This window comes from Lycium barbarum, chromosome 10 (assembly GCF_019175385.1).
Source record: "Lycium barbarum isolate Lr01 chromosome 10, ASM1917538v2, whole genome shotgun sequence".
In the NCBI taxonomy this organism is placed as follows: domain Eukaryota; kingdom Viridiplantae; phylum Streptophyta; class Magnoliopsida; order Solanales; family Solanaceae; genus Lycium; species Lycium barbarum.
This window is the reverse complement of record NC_083346.1, coordinates 28,833,619-28,850,726: the sequence shown is the minus strand read 5'-3', so window position 1 is coordinate 28,850,726 and position 17,108 is coordinate 28,833,619. Positions and strand designations below refer to the sequence as shown.

The 17,108-nt window shown below is 35.2% G+C and overlaps 1 protein-coding gene across 1 annotated transcript; it reads right to left on the bottom strand.

Moving 5' to 3' along the window:
- Positions 1-368: 368 nt before the first annotated feature.
- LOC132614598 (PLAT domain-containing protein 1-like) lies at positions 369-4,938 on the bottom strand. The gene is made up of 2 exons (XM_060329082.1): positions 4,748-4,938; positions 369-1,066 (listed from the first exon to the last, which is right to left on the bottom strand). The coding sequence occupies exons 1-2, from the start codon at positions 4,832-4,834 to the stop codon at positions 575-577; spliced, it is 579 nt and encodes a 192-aa protein (XP_060185065.1). The 5' UTR covers positions 4,835-4,938; the 3' UTR covers positions 369-574.
- Positions 4,939-17,108: the final 12,170 nt, after the last annotated feature.

Below are 17,108 nucleotides of genomic sequence, written 5' to 3'. Positions count from 1 at the left end.
CAGAAAAGGGTCAACATGTCCTTAATGTTTTAGAAATGGTTCAAAAATACCCCTCCTTCCATTTATTGGATTAAATATGTTCATACGTATTAAAAATGACTTAAAAATATCCTCCTTCCACCTATTGAAATATAAATGTTGATATTGATAATTATGGATAACCATTCTCTTGACACAAATGAGTGTAGAGAATACTTTATATTGGAGGCAAATTTATACCTTGATAGCATTGTAACTAAGCTCTAAGCCTCTATCCTTTCTAATCATTATCGCCAGTTTTCAGTCAAAGGACACAAAATCTAGACTTACTGGTGATAATTTTGTAGCATGTTTTCTTATAGCATAAACAACACTGGACAAGCTTTCAATTTTCCAAATTGTCGTACTCATGACAGTATATATTGGGCCTTATTATTCATTACATAATTTAATGACTTATCTATTACTGAATACTACTACATATCGAAACAATAACATCTGAGCAACATTGAACCCTTACAAATTGTCTCTTCTGCCCCTGGTTAAATACAGACTCTAATAATAAAATGTACGACCAGGCCCAATAAACGATGGATTACATCACAGCGACATGGGGAATAGATTCAGCATCGAAAATAGGTAAATTCTCACTGGAGATCGACAGGTGCTTATCGGAATTGGTCTTGTCACAAAGATCACTGATGTAAGTGAGCCCATTAGCTGATTTATATGTTTCGAGCCAGTGCTCCACTTCGAAATTCTGTTGGTTGCATTCTGTATGGATTCCAGTAACGGTAACCTCCACGTAGTTACAGTACCATTTATGGCTATGTCCAGAGCCATCAGAAGTCAAGTTCATTTTGCAGACTGGCCCAGTCAAACATGGGCCTCGACCACTAAAAATGTCCAAGTTTCCTCTTTTGAAGTAGTTGTGATCCGAGCCCATAAGCCCACCCCAAGCCACAAGGTTGTTGATTCTAATACCGTACCCGTCTGCATCGTAGAGAGTCAAGGTGATGACTGAATCGGTTCCACCAAAAAACTTTTTACTGGTTCGAACGTACATTGTGTACACACAATCTTCTTCCTGCATTTTGTACCATTTCAGAAAAATAGAAATTTCCCAAAATAATATTTAGAAAAAGAACACATACACACACAGAAAATCGAATAAGAAAGGGAAATTAGCACTTTTAGTCCCTCAAATATCTATAAATTTTTTGTTACTTGGTTAAGTATATTTAACGTTCAATTAATTGATATGTTCACTTTTAATCCCTCTAAACCACAAATTTATCGAATTATTAAGTGTTAATTCAATTATTGATTTGTTATGTTAATATCTTATTTGTTACTCCATATTTGAAGGTAATATAGTTTTTTGTTTTAAATAGTTTAAATATCAAATAAGTCCTTTATAAAGGGATCAAAAATTCACATTTAGTTTAATAAAAGTTAGATGTACTTAGCCATATTACAAGGACCAAAATCAGTATTTCTATATTTAAAAAAGTTGAACTTTATACTCTTCATTTTTATCTCTAGTGAAATAATTTATATATATAATCATACAAGTATCTATGATATATTTTAATTAGATTATTAAATTTCACTTAAAAAAAAAAAAAGAGATGAAGCCAAATTCATGCCTCATTGCATAAATTGAGACGGCTAGAGCAAGAAATTAGGACGATTGCTTCTGTCTAGAACTCCTGACTTATAGGTTGTAACACTAATGGAATAATACCAACCATCTGTGACGATTTGTACCCCTAAAGTATGTCTTTTTTTGTGATTCGCACCATGTCTTTGTTTTTTTTATGATTTGCACCCTGTCCTTTTTATTTTTTTGCAAAACAATGAGAATACTCTTTTTTATAAAATTTCACAAGGGCAAAACTGGAAATATAAATAATAAAGAAAGAAATGTCACAAAATTAAGAAAAAACTAAATAAGAAAATGAGAATTCCGACAATCAGAAGCCAAACTCAATTCGAACATTCCAAACACAAAATTCCATATCCAAAAATATCTCATGAATGAAACCACGTATTCGTGCTAGAAGATGATCTCAAGATTGAGCATCAAAACTTTCAAGTCTTTCATCACTTTCCAAAATATGATCGACACTTTCTTTTCCTTTGAACGATAATGTGCTTTTATTTTGAGACGCGAAAATCTAATGGTAACACTGGAAAATGAAGTTAATCTGGTACACTATATTTTGTTTCAGTACTAATATACTACTAATAATCAAACAGTCATCTAAAAGTTGACTTCTTTTCATAATACACGTATTTCTTAATTGATTTCTGTGTAAAATAAGCTTTTTCGTTGTTGTGCAAATTAGATCATCCATCGAACAATTCTTAAGTTTAAATGATAAGAATAAAGAGGAGATATAAAAACAACTCATAAACTAAAAGTAAAGTTGAAAGGGTGATGAAATAAGAATTGACATTTTTTAGTTGAATGATTGACAACTTCACTCCTCAATTGTTATTCGAAAACTCCTTTTGCCTTCCCCTCCATACCAGTTCTTCAGCTATAATCCCTGAACTTATGATTTCAGTTACATTCTGCTATTACATACTCAACGTCATATTCACTTTTTGTGTTTGGAATTTTCGATTTGAATTTATCTTTTGATTGCCAGCAATTCTTATTTTCTTATTTAGTTTTTTCTTAATTTTGTGTCATTTCTTTCTTTATTATTTGTATTTCCAGTTTTGTCCTTGTGAAATTTCTTTAAAAAGAGTGTTTTCATAGTTTTGCAACAAAATAAACAAGTTAGGATGCGAATCATTAAAAAAATAAGACAGGGTGCGAATCACAAAACAAGACATACGTTAGGGGTGCAAAAAGCCACGGACTCACCATTCAATATCCATGTTCTCATTTCTTATTAGGATAATTACACTTTTGATCCTTCATGAAACTTAACAATCTAAAACATGTCATAGATACTTGTATGACTATAAATTATCTCATTAGAGATATAAATGAAGAGTATAAAGTTCGACTTTTTTATATATAGAAATGTATTATCTTTTTTTTTCATAGATTAAAATAAAATGTGACGACTTAAATTGGGACTGAAGTCTGAGGGTGTAGGAGTTAAATACACCATCCATTTCAATTTATTAAGTATTTTGTTTTCCTATTTAGTTGGAATAAATTACTTATTTTTTCTATATTTCGTAAATTTCTAATCTTAATATTCTCATTTCAAAGAGTTTTTTAATATGTCATATACCGTATTTTAACATTTAACTGAGATCATAACAATCGAATTAATTCTTTGAATTCCTAAATTCGGTGTTCGATCAATCTAAAATATACTTATAAAATAAAATGGCTAAATACCTAAATAGACCCTTAAACTTGACAAGTTTTGTAAGATAGACACTCAAACTTAACCAGTGACCAGATAGACATTTGAACTTGACAGAAGTGTGTCTCTTAAGCATTTTATGCTGACATGGCAAATGGTATCTTCTGCACGCGCATCGATTGAGCAACTTAAGTTGTGATTTCTTCTTTTTTTTTTCCCCATGATTTCTTACGTGTATTAATGTAGTTGATCTTTCACTTTTCAATATATTACTTCATGTGGATCCTACAATGTTTGGTTACTCCTTCTTTACTACTACCTCCATCTCAATTAATGTAATATAATTTGACTAGGCACGAAATTTAAAAAATAAAGAAAGATTTTTAAATTTTGTGATCTTAAATAAGGCAAAACTATTTGTGTGATTATATATATCTCGTTAAGCGTAAAAGGTAAAATTTAAAAATTAAATTGTTGTCAAATAAGGAAATGTATTCTTTTCAGGATAGACTAAAAAAGAAAATATATAAATTGGGACAGAGTGTATTATATTATCATTCTTCTCCTTCGATCATTAGCTTCATGTTTTTCATTTTTACAAAGATCAACTTCTTTTTCATCATTAGGTTAGCACTATGTCACCCAAAAAGCATAAAAATTCAAGTAGACTATCGAATGTTAGGGAAAAAAACTCAATAAAACATAATTAATACAGATAAATCTTTGAATTTATTCAAGTTGCATGTTGTAAAAATCAAACATCCCTCAAGAAATGGGTATTTCTAAAAATTAAATTTTGTACTCAATAAATGGTATATCTTGGACAGATTTTCTTGGGAAAAAAGACGGAAAAGGGGGTGGGAGGGTGGCGAAAAGGAAGGGAAAGGGGAACTGCCAGGGCAGTGGATAGTAGGAGGAGGGTTTATTTCATTTTGCCTTTATGGCATTTTCTTTACATTTTTTTAGTTTTTTTCTAATATTTTTAGTTACATTTGTCTTTTTTTTTTTTTGAAATTACATGTGTCATTTAACAATTGGTCCACTTAACACATTTGACGGAAGTGTAATTCACACACTTGGCCATATGTAACGAATGTCCAAAAGACACACTTTTGTCAAATTCAAGTGTCTATTTGGTCACTGACTAAGTTTGAGTGTTCATCTTACAAAACTCATCTAATGGGCTATCTGGGTATTTAGTCAAATAAAATCGACAGAGTAAAAACTGTACTAATAATCTATGTTGTTCGGACTCTCTAAAAATATTGCCGCATTCGTGTCGAATTCTCCAAAAATACATTACTTTTGGAGTATCCGAAATGTACCCGTTGATATTTTTGAAGACTCCGAATAACATAACTAATAATAGTAATAACAAGAGTAGAATAAGATGGATATAGATTAGGGGAATATAATTGAGAAGGATAACTTACAGATCCAGAAATGGAGGAGATGGTCAGTGAGAAAAAGAGTATAAATAGATAGAACCAAAAATAGTTGACTTGAGTTGCTACTCCCATGGCTTCTTGAGCTTTCTCTTTATTTCTTCCTGCCTTTCTGTTCCTCTCTCTAGTCTCTAGAATATGGAAGTAGTTTAATTTATAGTCTCAGTGTACAGTACACGTTTAATGATATATTTGATATATACAGATCTTATCAAGCTTTAATTAATGGGGACCTTGTTGAATTGGAAGTCGACAGATGTTTGTACAATTTTATTTTCAATTTCTCTATCTTTTTATTTTAGAATAAGAAAGGGTCACATATTAACACGTGGTATAGTACAGTTCACATTATGTTTACACTACGGAATGACTCAGAATTAGGGGTGTACATGGTTCGGTTTGGGTCGGTTATTGGTTAAAATCATAATCAAACCAATTTAGTCGGTTTTTAAATGTTTAAAACCATAACCAAACCAAGTAAAATAATAACCACCGGTTTGGTTATTGTCGGTTTGGTTCGGTTTGGTTCGATTTTTCGGTTTATGACTAGCCGTGACAATTCAAATATTCTCTCTCTACATTCTTCAAATTTCTTATGAAACTCTTTTTTTCTCATAGCCCACAAGGGTGAACTTTGCTGCATATTGAGGGAAAGACACGCTGTTGGCAAATCAGGTGGACCAAACTTGCAACGCAGTTTAGATTCAAAAGAACAAGTCAAACAGAGGTTTCAAAATACAAACAACCCTTATGCTTACGACTTATTAGAGTTGAGCTTGGATTGTTGGACATATTCTTTTAAGACATGGGCCTTAAAAATAAGTAGACCAAAATTAAATTAATAATTAAAAGGTATAAAATATCTTTAATTATTTATAAAAAACTAATATTATACATATAAATAATTATAAATTTTATGTATATTATTATCGGTTTGGTTCGGTTATTTATTCGGTTATTTTTTACTATAACCATAACCAAACCAAATATTATCGGTTTTTCAAATTTAAAACCAAACCAAACCAAACCAAATCAAATGTCGGTTATTTTATTCGATTTGGTTAAATTTTCGGTTTGGTTTTGATTTTAACCAAAACTGTGAACAGCCCTACTCAGAATCACTTGTTAATAACATCAACAGGTGTGTAAACATAAGCTAATATACTTAATTTAAAACCCCACAAGAATAAGCTACTCACTTCATTTGTTCCAAAAGCTTATTATATTGTTTTTCACACTCAAAGTTCAAATTAAGTAAATTTTGATCATTATTTTGAGATATATTATTTCAGTATTTTGATATCGAGAAATTGGGACTCACCATAATGGTATAGGTTTTTTATTATGTCTAATTTGGTTCTAAAACTTGATCAAATTGATTTGTGATAAAAGAAACCAACGCCACAAAATACTTCGTACTGCAACACTGGAGGGATAACATTTCCTCTCTCCGTTCAACTTTACTTGCCCAATGGACTAGGCGTCTTTAAGAAATAACAAATGAAATGTATATTTTACTATAATATCCATGATTATTAACATTTCAAAAAAAAAAAACTTGACAAATAATTTGAGGAATGAGAAGTTAATATTAAGGTAAAACAGGAAAATTTTGTTTTTCACTTGATATGTTAGAGTGGATAAGTAAAGTAAACGGAGGGAGTATCGATTTGTATAAATAGTTTTTATTATGATATTAGAACGTACATTACTAACTATATATAAGGGACAACCCAAGGGCTTTTGTAATCCTCACAAAAGTTTCCAAATTAATATCAAACTTTTCAATTAAGTACTTTTAGGTCCTAATCTTACAACAACAACAGCCCAGTGGGATCCTAATCTTATTTTTTGAATTAAATTCCTAATCTTATTTTTTGAATTAAATTTACTTTTTGTTGTTATGGTCTACTTTTTAAAACCAATCGAACCTAAAAAATAATTAGATATTCTTGCTTCTTGTTGCTCTCTCATTTTTTTCCTTTTTCATTTGTTGCTTATTATTCTCCAATTTTTTTTTATTTTATTCTTGTTGGTTCGTTTGTTATAGATTCTTACATGTAGACATTTCTTTTGCTTTATATTCGCATTATGAAATTTGAGACTGAAAATTCTTTTACTTACATGTAGGCATTTCTTTTACTTTATATTTATATTTTATTATGTGTTTAAAAAGATTTGTACTAAAATGATTTTCAGGTATAGTTTTAAAAATTACTTAGTCTTTCTGGTCTATTTTATCTAAAATATTTGTTATTTTAGAAAATAAAAAATAATTGATTATTTTTTTATCTTTACACTTATCTGATAAAATATAGAGAGAGATAAATGTGGTGACAGAAAGATTACTATTATTCGATTTATGATCACTGCAAGTTATAATTATCATACTTTATCATCTTAGTATAGCATATCGAATCACTTGTGTCCATTTGAGATTTGCTCATTTTTTCTACTTAACTTTCTTCGTTATAAATATTTTTTTTCTTAAAATCATCTAATTGTGTGACGAAGAAAGTTTATTAATTATAAAACTTATCAATAAGATATCATTACCCTGCAAATACATTAAATTAGTTATGCAGTAGAATGTGACATTTTATATTTATTTAGTAAAAAAATATTTTTATATTGTGAGTTTGAGTCCGGATTTAACACGGACCTGTTGTAATTAGTATTTAAATAAAAGGAAATATAAGAAGCACCGGGAGACAGCTACAAGAAGACAAGAATAAATGTAATATGGAGTGGATGAATATTCGAGTCACTGTCCTTATAGATGCTTTTTTTTTTGCCTCCAATAAAAAAAAAATAACAGTAAGGACGTGATTGTGATTCACATGAATTATAGGGAATGTGACGAGGCAGCAAAGGATGCGGGTGAGCGGGTCAATGCTAATAAAGAAAGTATGGATTTTTTTTTTTTTTTAGGGAGCGCCCTTATGCAACATAAATTCGAATATAATCGGGCTCTAATAAAAATATCCAACATCGGGTGGAAAAGAAATTGCTATACGGATCCAGAAATGATCCAAATCTTTGAAACACGCCACGTGTGCACAATCATCCTAAAGTTCAATCGTCGAATCGCAGGTTGTCTCCAAATATTTTTTGATTCGTTTGTGATTGTTTAATAATTTCATTTGGATTTTTCTAAAGGTATATGTCTACACTATAATTTAATAAAATTTGTTGAACTGTGACACAGAGATTACTTTTTCAAATAAAGAATGAGCATCATCTTTGCACCATCAAAATTTCATTTTAATTGTTTGACAAAATAATAAAGAATACTAGGTGATTGGACCAGCTCCTGAAATCTAATTAATCAACTTCACCTACTTCGCTAGCTACCTCTTAGTCTCTTGTCTTTATGAAATGGAATATGTCTATGTTTGTCTAATAGTTATTTGTTGAGCTGAGCTGAATTCAAATTTTGATGATTAAACTTTAAGCATCAAAATGTGCGAGCTAGGATCTCTTTCACCTCTTTCGATTTTTGTGAGCCTCACTTGCTATATCGTGAGGGTTAGACTTTGACATTCTTTTAGCATAGTTGGGGGTGTCACCTGTTCATTTATTTTCATTCTCGATGTCATAGAGGCTCCATAGACAATCATGAGTTAGAGCCAGATTGGCTTAGCTTATAAGTTGCTGTTATAAGCTGTTTTCAGTTTTTTTTTAGTATTTGACTGGTCAGCTTATAAGCCATTTTGTGCTTAAAATAAGCCCAAAAAAATAAGTTCGCCCGTTTGGCTTAGCTTAAAAAAAGCACTTTATAAGCTGAAAACAGCTCAGCTTATAAGCTGCTTTCTTAAGCCCATCCAAACAGACTCTTATTCTCTGTCTTTTGTCATTTTTATTGGGATCTCACATGGCATGTAAGGATGAATCTTATTTTTATATGATACTGATAAATAGTGTAAATATGTAGTAAAAGAATATTTTGTAAATCTTCTATTTTAGGTTAGTATAGTTTGTATCCTAATAGGACATTGTAACTATGGTATATTTACCAAACTCAATCAATGAGAATAATCACGGAATTAATCTCTTTCATGGTATCAGATACTAGGGTTTCTTTTCCTTCTCTTCCGCTGCCCTAATTCTCCAACGTCCTATACTCACTTTTCCGACGTCTTCTTCTTCTTCTTCTTCTTCTTCTTCGATTTCCGTCCATTTTTCTTGCCTTCCATCAATGGCAGACACCAAGTTCCATCCTGCTTTGGCTGTCTCCAACATCAAGAATCACATCCCAATCATTCTTGAGATGGAAACGGATCATTATTCGGCTTGGGCCGAATTATTCAAACTTCATGCCCGGTCTCACCGTGTCCTTTCCCACATTCTGCCAACCGAAAAGGAGAAGGCTCCTACCACCGACGACGAAAAGGAGTTGTGGTCCACTTTGGATGCCACGGTACTTCAATGGGTATATGCAACCATCTCCACGGACTTATTGCATACAATCATCGAAGAAGACCTATCGGCAAAGGAGGCCTGGGATCACCTCCGTAATCTTTTTCAAGACAACAAAAACTCCCGTGCCGTTGCTTTGGAACATGATTTCTCTCATGTCAAGATGCGGGATTTTCCAAACGCTTCGGCGTATTGCCAACGTCTCAAGACCTTGGTCGATCAACTTAAGAGTGTGGGGGCTCCGGTGACCGACAACCGCCTCGTTCTCCAACTGGTGGCTGGACTCCTAGAGGCATACAAGAATTTGGGTACCTACATCCGCCAAAGTAAGCCTCTTCCACCATTCTCCGAAGCTCGGTCAAGTTTGTGCCTTGAGGAAAAGGCGTTGGCTGAAATGCACGATGACTCGTCCGCGGCTATGGTGGCTAATTCCAAACGTGATTTTGATGACTCTTCTCATTTGGAAAATTCTGGTCGTTCTCACCATCATCGGGGCAAAAATAACAACAAAAATCGCGGCTCTAGCGGCGGGAATAATAACGGCGGTGGCCGTGGTTCGGGCGGCGGCAGTGGCAGCCGACGCCGTGGAGGACGCCCCTCAGGTGACCAGCAGCAGTGGCAACAGCCCTCCTCACCGTGGCAGTGGGGTTGGATGCCTCAGTGGGCTCTCCCTTGCCCGTATCCTACCACGCAGTGGGCTCGGCCACAGCAGCAGTGGCAGCCGCCATCTTCTTCGTCTGGCCCGAGGTCGCTGGCCCAGCCTGGCATTTTGGGCTCGCGACCACAGCAGCAGGCATATGCAGCCGCGGGCCCCCCGACGCAATGGACTCCGACGGATATTGAATCGGCCATGCACACGATGACGTTGAACCAACCCGATTCGAATTGGTATATGGATACTGGCGCCACGTCCCATATGACATCCATAAAAGGTACTCTCTCGTCTTATTTTAATTTGAGCAATTGTAATACTGGCATTGTTGTTGGTAATGGTAATTCAATTCCAATTCGAGGTTGTGGTCATGCTAAATTGCCTCCCCCGAACCCTCCTTTATTGTTAAACAATGTCCTTCATGCGCCAAAACTCATAAAGAATTTGATATCGGTTAATAAATTTACTACTGATAACTATGTGAGTGTTGAATTTGATCCTTATGGGTTTTCTGTGAAGGATTTCCGGACGGGGATCTCTCATGAGATGTAATAGTAGGGGTGCTCTCTATCCATTGTCCACCTTCAAATTTTCCACCAATTCACCGTCGACTTTTGCTGCCTTGTCTTCTACCCGTTGGCATGATCGTTTGGGCCACCCGGGAGCTTCTATTTTGGATTTTCTTAGGCGTAATAAAAGCATTGAATGTAATAGTTCTAGTTCATCTAGTATTTGTCATTCTTGCATTCTTGGTACACATGTTAAGTTGCCATTTGCTAGTTCTATTTCCGAAACTTTGTTTCCATTTGACATTATTCATAGTGATTTGTGGACTTCTCCAATTTTGAGTTCTATGGGCCATCATTATTATGTTCTGTTTTTGGATGATTTTACCAACTATTTGTGGACTTTCCCTTTGGCTAGAAAATCTGATGTTTACTCAAAATTCATGGATTTTAAGACCCATATTCTTACTCAATTTGAACGTCCTATCAAGAATGTCCAATGTGATAATGGGAGGGAATATACTAATAGTCAATTCGGAAAATTTTGTGCATCTAATGGGATATCTTTCCATCTTTCGTGTCCTCACACATCCTCTCAAAATGGGAAAGCAGAAAGAAAAATTCGTTCACTAAATAATGTCATCCGGACTCTTCTTGCTCATGCCTCCATTCCTCCGTCTTTTTGGCATCATGCATTGCAAATGGCGACGTATCTCATTAATATTTTACCAAGTAAGCTATTGGGTCACAAATCACCTTTAGAGGTCCTTTACCAACGGAAACCATCTTATTCTCATCTCCGAGTCTTTGGGTGTTTATGTTATCCCCTTTTTCCGTCTACTACTATTCACAAGTTGCACCCTCGGTCAACTCCATGTGTCTTTTTGGGATATCCACCAAACCATTGTGGCTACAAATGTTTTGATTTATCCTCAAATAAAATCATTATTTGTCGTCACGTTTTATTTGATGAGACTCAATTTCCATTTTCCAAAATCCATACTCCAGCTCCCACCTCTTATGACTTCCTTGATGATGGCCTCTCTCCTTACTTGATCCATCATATAGCCGCCAGCCCTCCACCGCTGCCCTGTCCCCCTCCGTCGCTGCCCGTGACTCAGGACCACGCCGACCCCTCCCCACCTGGGCAGCAACCTCTATCGTCCTCTACGCAGGACCAGTCCGCTCCTCTCCCCCACCAGCTTCCCACCACCCCGCAAAACTCGACCATTTCTCCACCTGTCCAGCCCAATACCCACACACGCATGGTCACTCGTAGTCAGCGCGGGATTTTCAAACCCAAGCACCCATTTAATCTACATGCGGCGGTTACCAAGTCCCCCATACCTCGTAAACCGTTGGATGCGCTACGTGACCCGAATTGGAAATTGGCCATGGATGATGAATATGATGCTCTTATTAAAAATAAGACGTGGGATTTGGTACCCCGTCCACCTAATGTGAATGTTATTCGGTCTATGTGGATTTTTACTCATAAAGAAAAGTCTAATGGTGATTTTGAGAGGCATAAAGCCCGTCTTGTAGGTGATGGAAAAACACAGCAGGTTGACATTGATTGTGGTGAGACTTTCAGTCCGGTCGTGAAGCTAGCAATGATCTGCACTGTCTTAAGTCTAGCTCTATCTAAACATTGGCCCATTCATCAGTTGGATGTCAAAAATGCATTTCTTCATGGCGAGCTCAAGGAGACGGTTTATATGCATCAGCCTATGGGTTTTAGAGACCCATCTCGTCCCGATTATGTGTGTTTGTTGCGCAAGTCCTTATATGGGCTTAAACAGGCACCGAGAGCTTGGTATAAAAAATTTGCTGACTTTGTTTCTTCCATTGGTTTTGCTAATAGCAGGTCTGACCACTCCTTGTTCATCTATCACAAAGGGCACCACTTGACTTACATTTTACTATATGTGGATGATATTATTCTTACTGGTTCTTCAGATGCTCTCCACTGTTCTATTATGGGCCTTCTTGGCTCAGAATTTGCTATGAAGGACTTAGGTCCTTTGAACTATTTTCTTGGCATTGCGGTGACCCGTCACAAGGGTGGTATGTTTCTATCACAACGAAGTTATGCTACGGACATTATTGATACTAATTATGTTTTCTCTTTTTTGTAATATGTGCGGCCTCAGGGGCCAGGATTGTTATTTACCCATGCTTAAATGGTTTTGAAATAACTTCTGTTCATGCATGTGATACATTTAGAGTAAGGAATCAGATAAAGTAGAAGTAATAGATATATAGAGTGAGTAATGTCTCGTTATTAGAAAACGTATGCAATTGAAAAGGGTTAAGGTTATAATTTTTCTCAAGATTACAAACCTGTCCAAGAATATACATATGTCATAGTGAGGGGCGGTCCTATGTGATTTCAAGTGGGTTCATATGAACCCACTTCGTTGAAAAATAACAATATATATACATATATATTTAATCTGTTTTTAAAAAATATATATGTATATACAGTGTTATTTATATATTTCTTATACATTGAACTCACTTAATAAAAATTTTAAGTCCGTCACTGGTTATAGTAATATGAAAATTTCAGCAGTAGTACGCGTGAAAATAATGGGTAATTTCATGATGGTAGGTGGAAATTTTCACTTCAATAATACAAACTAGCATATAGCAACACTTTTTGCCCTTTCGTCAAAACTTTATTAGGACTTTTGATCACGGTAAGATGATGCTCGTGTTCTTTTTTCTTTAGCTTCACTGAATAGTCTTTGTTTCAAAGTTCAACACCTATATTAAATAACAGTGGGAAAGTACATTTTACCAAAACAAAAACAAAAAAAAAAAAACACTTTAAACCTCTAATAACTTGTGAAAAGAATCAAAACTTAATTAGCATGGTCTGTACCTACCAGTCAAGTTATGCGTCAAATCTGAATACCAAAATTTCTTTATTAGCATTGACTCGCATTCCTTGCCAGCTCGTGCGCTTTATCAATCAATATGTGAGCATTGGAAAAAATATATTAATCGTATGAATCGCTACTGCAAAAAAGGCAATAGGAACGGAGTTAAATCTGCTCCTGAACTATGAAAAATAGAATAAATTTATTCTCCATTAATAGTTGAGGTTAAATACATCATCGTCGTTACTGGTTGGGGTTAAATTTGCATGCCTTTGAACTATGCGAATAGAACAAATTTGCCCTTATGGAAGTTTCGCACTAGTTGACGTCACGTGTCACACAATTAAAGATTAATTATCTTAAATTGAGGATAATTCGAACCTTTTGCATAGTTTAGGCCTAAATTGAACCGTTTCACATGGTTCAAGGGCAAATTTGAACCTTCCCGATAATTTTTGAGTTTTTTAATTTTCTTCGTTCCTCCTTTCTCTGTTTACACCACTACCTCAACCACCAATCATTCTTCCTTCCTCCTTGTCTCTCCTATCACCATTGTCATCATTACCTCCGCCAACGTCTTCTCTTCCTCTTTCCCTTCCCGTTCTCTCTCCCCAGGGACCGGCACTTTTGTAACCCAAAAAAAAAAATTTGGAACCAAATTAACCCATTAAAAAAAATAAAAAAAATAACCAAACTAGGTTTCACGCACAGAATCTGTGCGTGAAACCCGTCCCTAAACCCCCGCCTCAACCTTTATTCTTTGGAAATCAAACTCAAAATTAAGGTTTTTTTCATACTCTGACTGAAGATTAGTCACGTTTCAAAACATCGGAATATAAATATTTTATATAGAACTTAATATTTTTTTAGTGTACAATAATATCGGTTTATTACATCAAATATACATATACATTTGGATCGTCATTTTAGGGGTTGTAAAGTGCTCCGAAATACGTTTGAAAACTTGTCATATTTAGGTTTAAGTGTCATATTTTATAGGGTTTTGATTAATCTCTTTTGTTTTACTCCCAAAGCTATGGAAGTACTTTTTTGGTTCAAGACGAGAGGTTCATAATAATTGAAAAATATTTCATTCCATTAGCAACGAAATACATCATTAAATTACAATAGACTTAGAAAAAAAAATCAAGTTCTAGACACTCTTCTACTTCCAGATATGCTGCCACCACGGGAGTTTTGCCCACATGAGCACTTATCATGCCCAAATTGCTTACATGTCGAGCACTTGCAAGAGTAAGTCTTTTCGCTGACATCCATTTGATTGTGATAACGGGTTAGCTTTTTTTTCCCCCCAATTTACGGATATGGTTCTTGTTCGCAATCATAGAAAACGGCGCGACTGGCTAATAAGCTTGATCACCAAGGGGACGGAAGTGGCCGGAATATGCTTTAAGGTATTTTACGACCTTATATTCCTCCGCCACATAATCAGTTACATTTCTGACCATTCTTTCAAAGCACTTGACTGCATGAGAACATGGCATGTGGTACGTTTGCCACTTACCACAAGTGCATGATTGTGTACGCTCAGTAACGATATGTTTGTTTCCTCTTTTACCGTCGCAGTAACCCGTTCTAACTTCATAAACTCGTTGAACGACGTCATACTTGGTCATTTGGTGACCCTCTCCCTTTCTTCTATGATGCTCCATTTTTTTGTAGGGCTTTGGCATCCATGTTCCCTCGTCGGCTAATATAGCTCTGGCCTGCCTTGTCCTATTCGCAAATCGCTCCACGACCTGCCTGAAGTTAGTCTTACCATTGCGGTGACAGGTAGTCCTCGAGTAGATTTGAGGAGTCCATTGAAAGACTCCGAGCTGTTCGTTGTGAGCATGCCCCATCTCCTTCCTCCAGTGATACCAGTGATTTCAAACTAGACGAGCTAAATCTGCATCTTCTTATAGAGCGTAATGATGATTTCTGCAGTGTGAAATATTCAGATCCGTGAGAATATTATTGCGGTTTACACCGAGAATGGTCACATCGGATTTCTGAATCAGAACGTCTTGTTCGTGACTTGGAAAATCTCAACGCTCCAATCCCAACAAGGTACTCACTAACCATGCCTGGAGTAGGTCCAGCAACTTGCGAGATGGCCGTACAAAGGATTAGAAAAAAAAAAAATAACAGAATGCTGGCAAGACGTTGTAGATTTTACATACTAAAGTTGGCTGAAGAACAAGCATCATCAAACGGTAGAGAACTAACATCTCCTGAAAAAAGATGTGTGTTAGAGACCGCCAATATCGTTCTAAAGACGATATTGAGAACTTCTATTTGATGACGATTAGGATCTATTTAGGCTCACTGTCTTAGATTATGGGTCATTTAAGTTTCGGACTAAGGCTGTTAATTTGTATTTTTATTTTATGATGAAGTCATAAATTTAAATTAGTTTGGCATGTTTTTAATTCTTCAAATTTTATTATTAAAGTCTATTATTAATCGACAATTTCACAAAGAAACACAAATAAATTAGTACATAAAGGGTGCGGATTACATTATAGGGGAAAAGCAACTAATAAAAAACATAATCCATAGAAATATTAAACTTAATAAACAAAATACATATAAATAATGAACAACAACAAGATAGCACAAATAATCTTCCACAATTTAATTTTTTTCTTTCAAACCTATTTTCTCGTGTTGAGCCTCTCTCAGTTTAGCTTTCAGCAAAATTCATTTTGTTTTTCAGAATCGGTGAGCAACACCTCCAAACATTCAATTTTTTCTTCAGCTTCCACAAGCTTAAATTGCGAGTCCAACTTAGCGGTATCTCTAGAGATACGTGAAGTCGCGGTATCTCTATCCAAAAGTGGATTTTTAAACTTTGCCGCCACCGTTTTATCCACGTGAATGCTATCTTCCCACCGAAAGTATTTGCAACCCCCCATATCCTATAAACATTACAAGAAAATCAGTTTTTAAAGTAAAATATGTGGATAACGTGAAAAAAAAAAACACTAAAAAATGTAAAAACACTTACTTCGGGCACTTTACAACGCCAAAAATGGTGACCCGGATTATCTTGGGTCTTTGATGTTTTTAGTTTACAGTAATAACTGCATTCACAAATATCGAGTTGTATAACAAACATTGAAGTTTCAAAACTTTGAGACATGTTTTTGGAAGTGTAAAAGTGTGTTGAAAGGGTGAAGATGGAGGAAATGAAAGAGAAGAGAATGTATGTGTTGGGGTCGGGGGTTTTAGGGACGGGTTAATCCGTGCGTGAAAGGTAAAAGTATAAATGTACACTTTGGCCCTTTCACGCACAGAATCTGTGCGTGAAGTTTTTTTTTTTTTTAATGGGTTAGTTTGGTTCCAATTTTTTTTTTGTTACAAAAGTGTCGGGCTCCTCTCCCCATCACCCCACCACCACACACTACTAGGAGGGAATGCGCTAAACGACTTTAACATGCAATATATATATCGCCAATCACCCCTTTCTACCTCCTCTGACCCCTATGCGGCTATATCTATGACTTTAACATGCAATATATATATATCGCCAATCACCCCTTTCTTCCTTCTTTGACCCCTATGCGGCTATAAATCTATGACTTTAACATGAAATATATATATATCGCCAATCACCCCTTTCTTCCTCCTTTGACCCCTATGCGACTATACATATATAGCCGCATAGGGGTCAAAGGAGGTAGAAAGGGTGTTGGCGGTAGAGGTAGTGGTGCGAAGAGAAAAAAGAGAAATAAAAGAAATAAAATATTCAAAATTAGGAAGAAGGGTCAAATTTACCCCCGAACTATGCAGAAGGTTCAAATTTGTCCTCCGTTTTAAAAAAGCTTCCACCGTTGAAAAAAAAAGGCAACTTTATTTCATTTCGTACAGTTCAGAGGCAAACT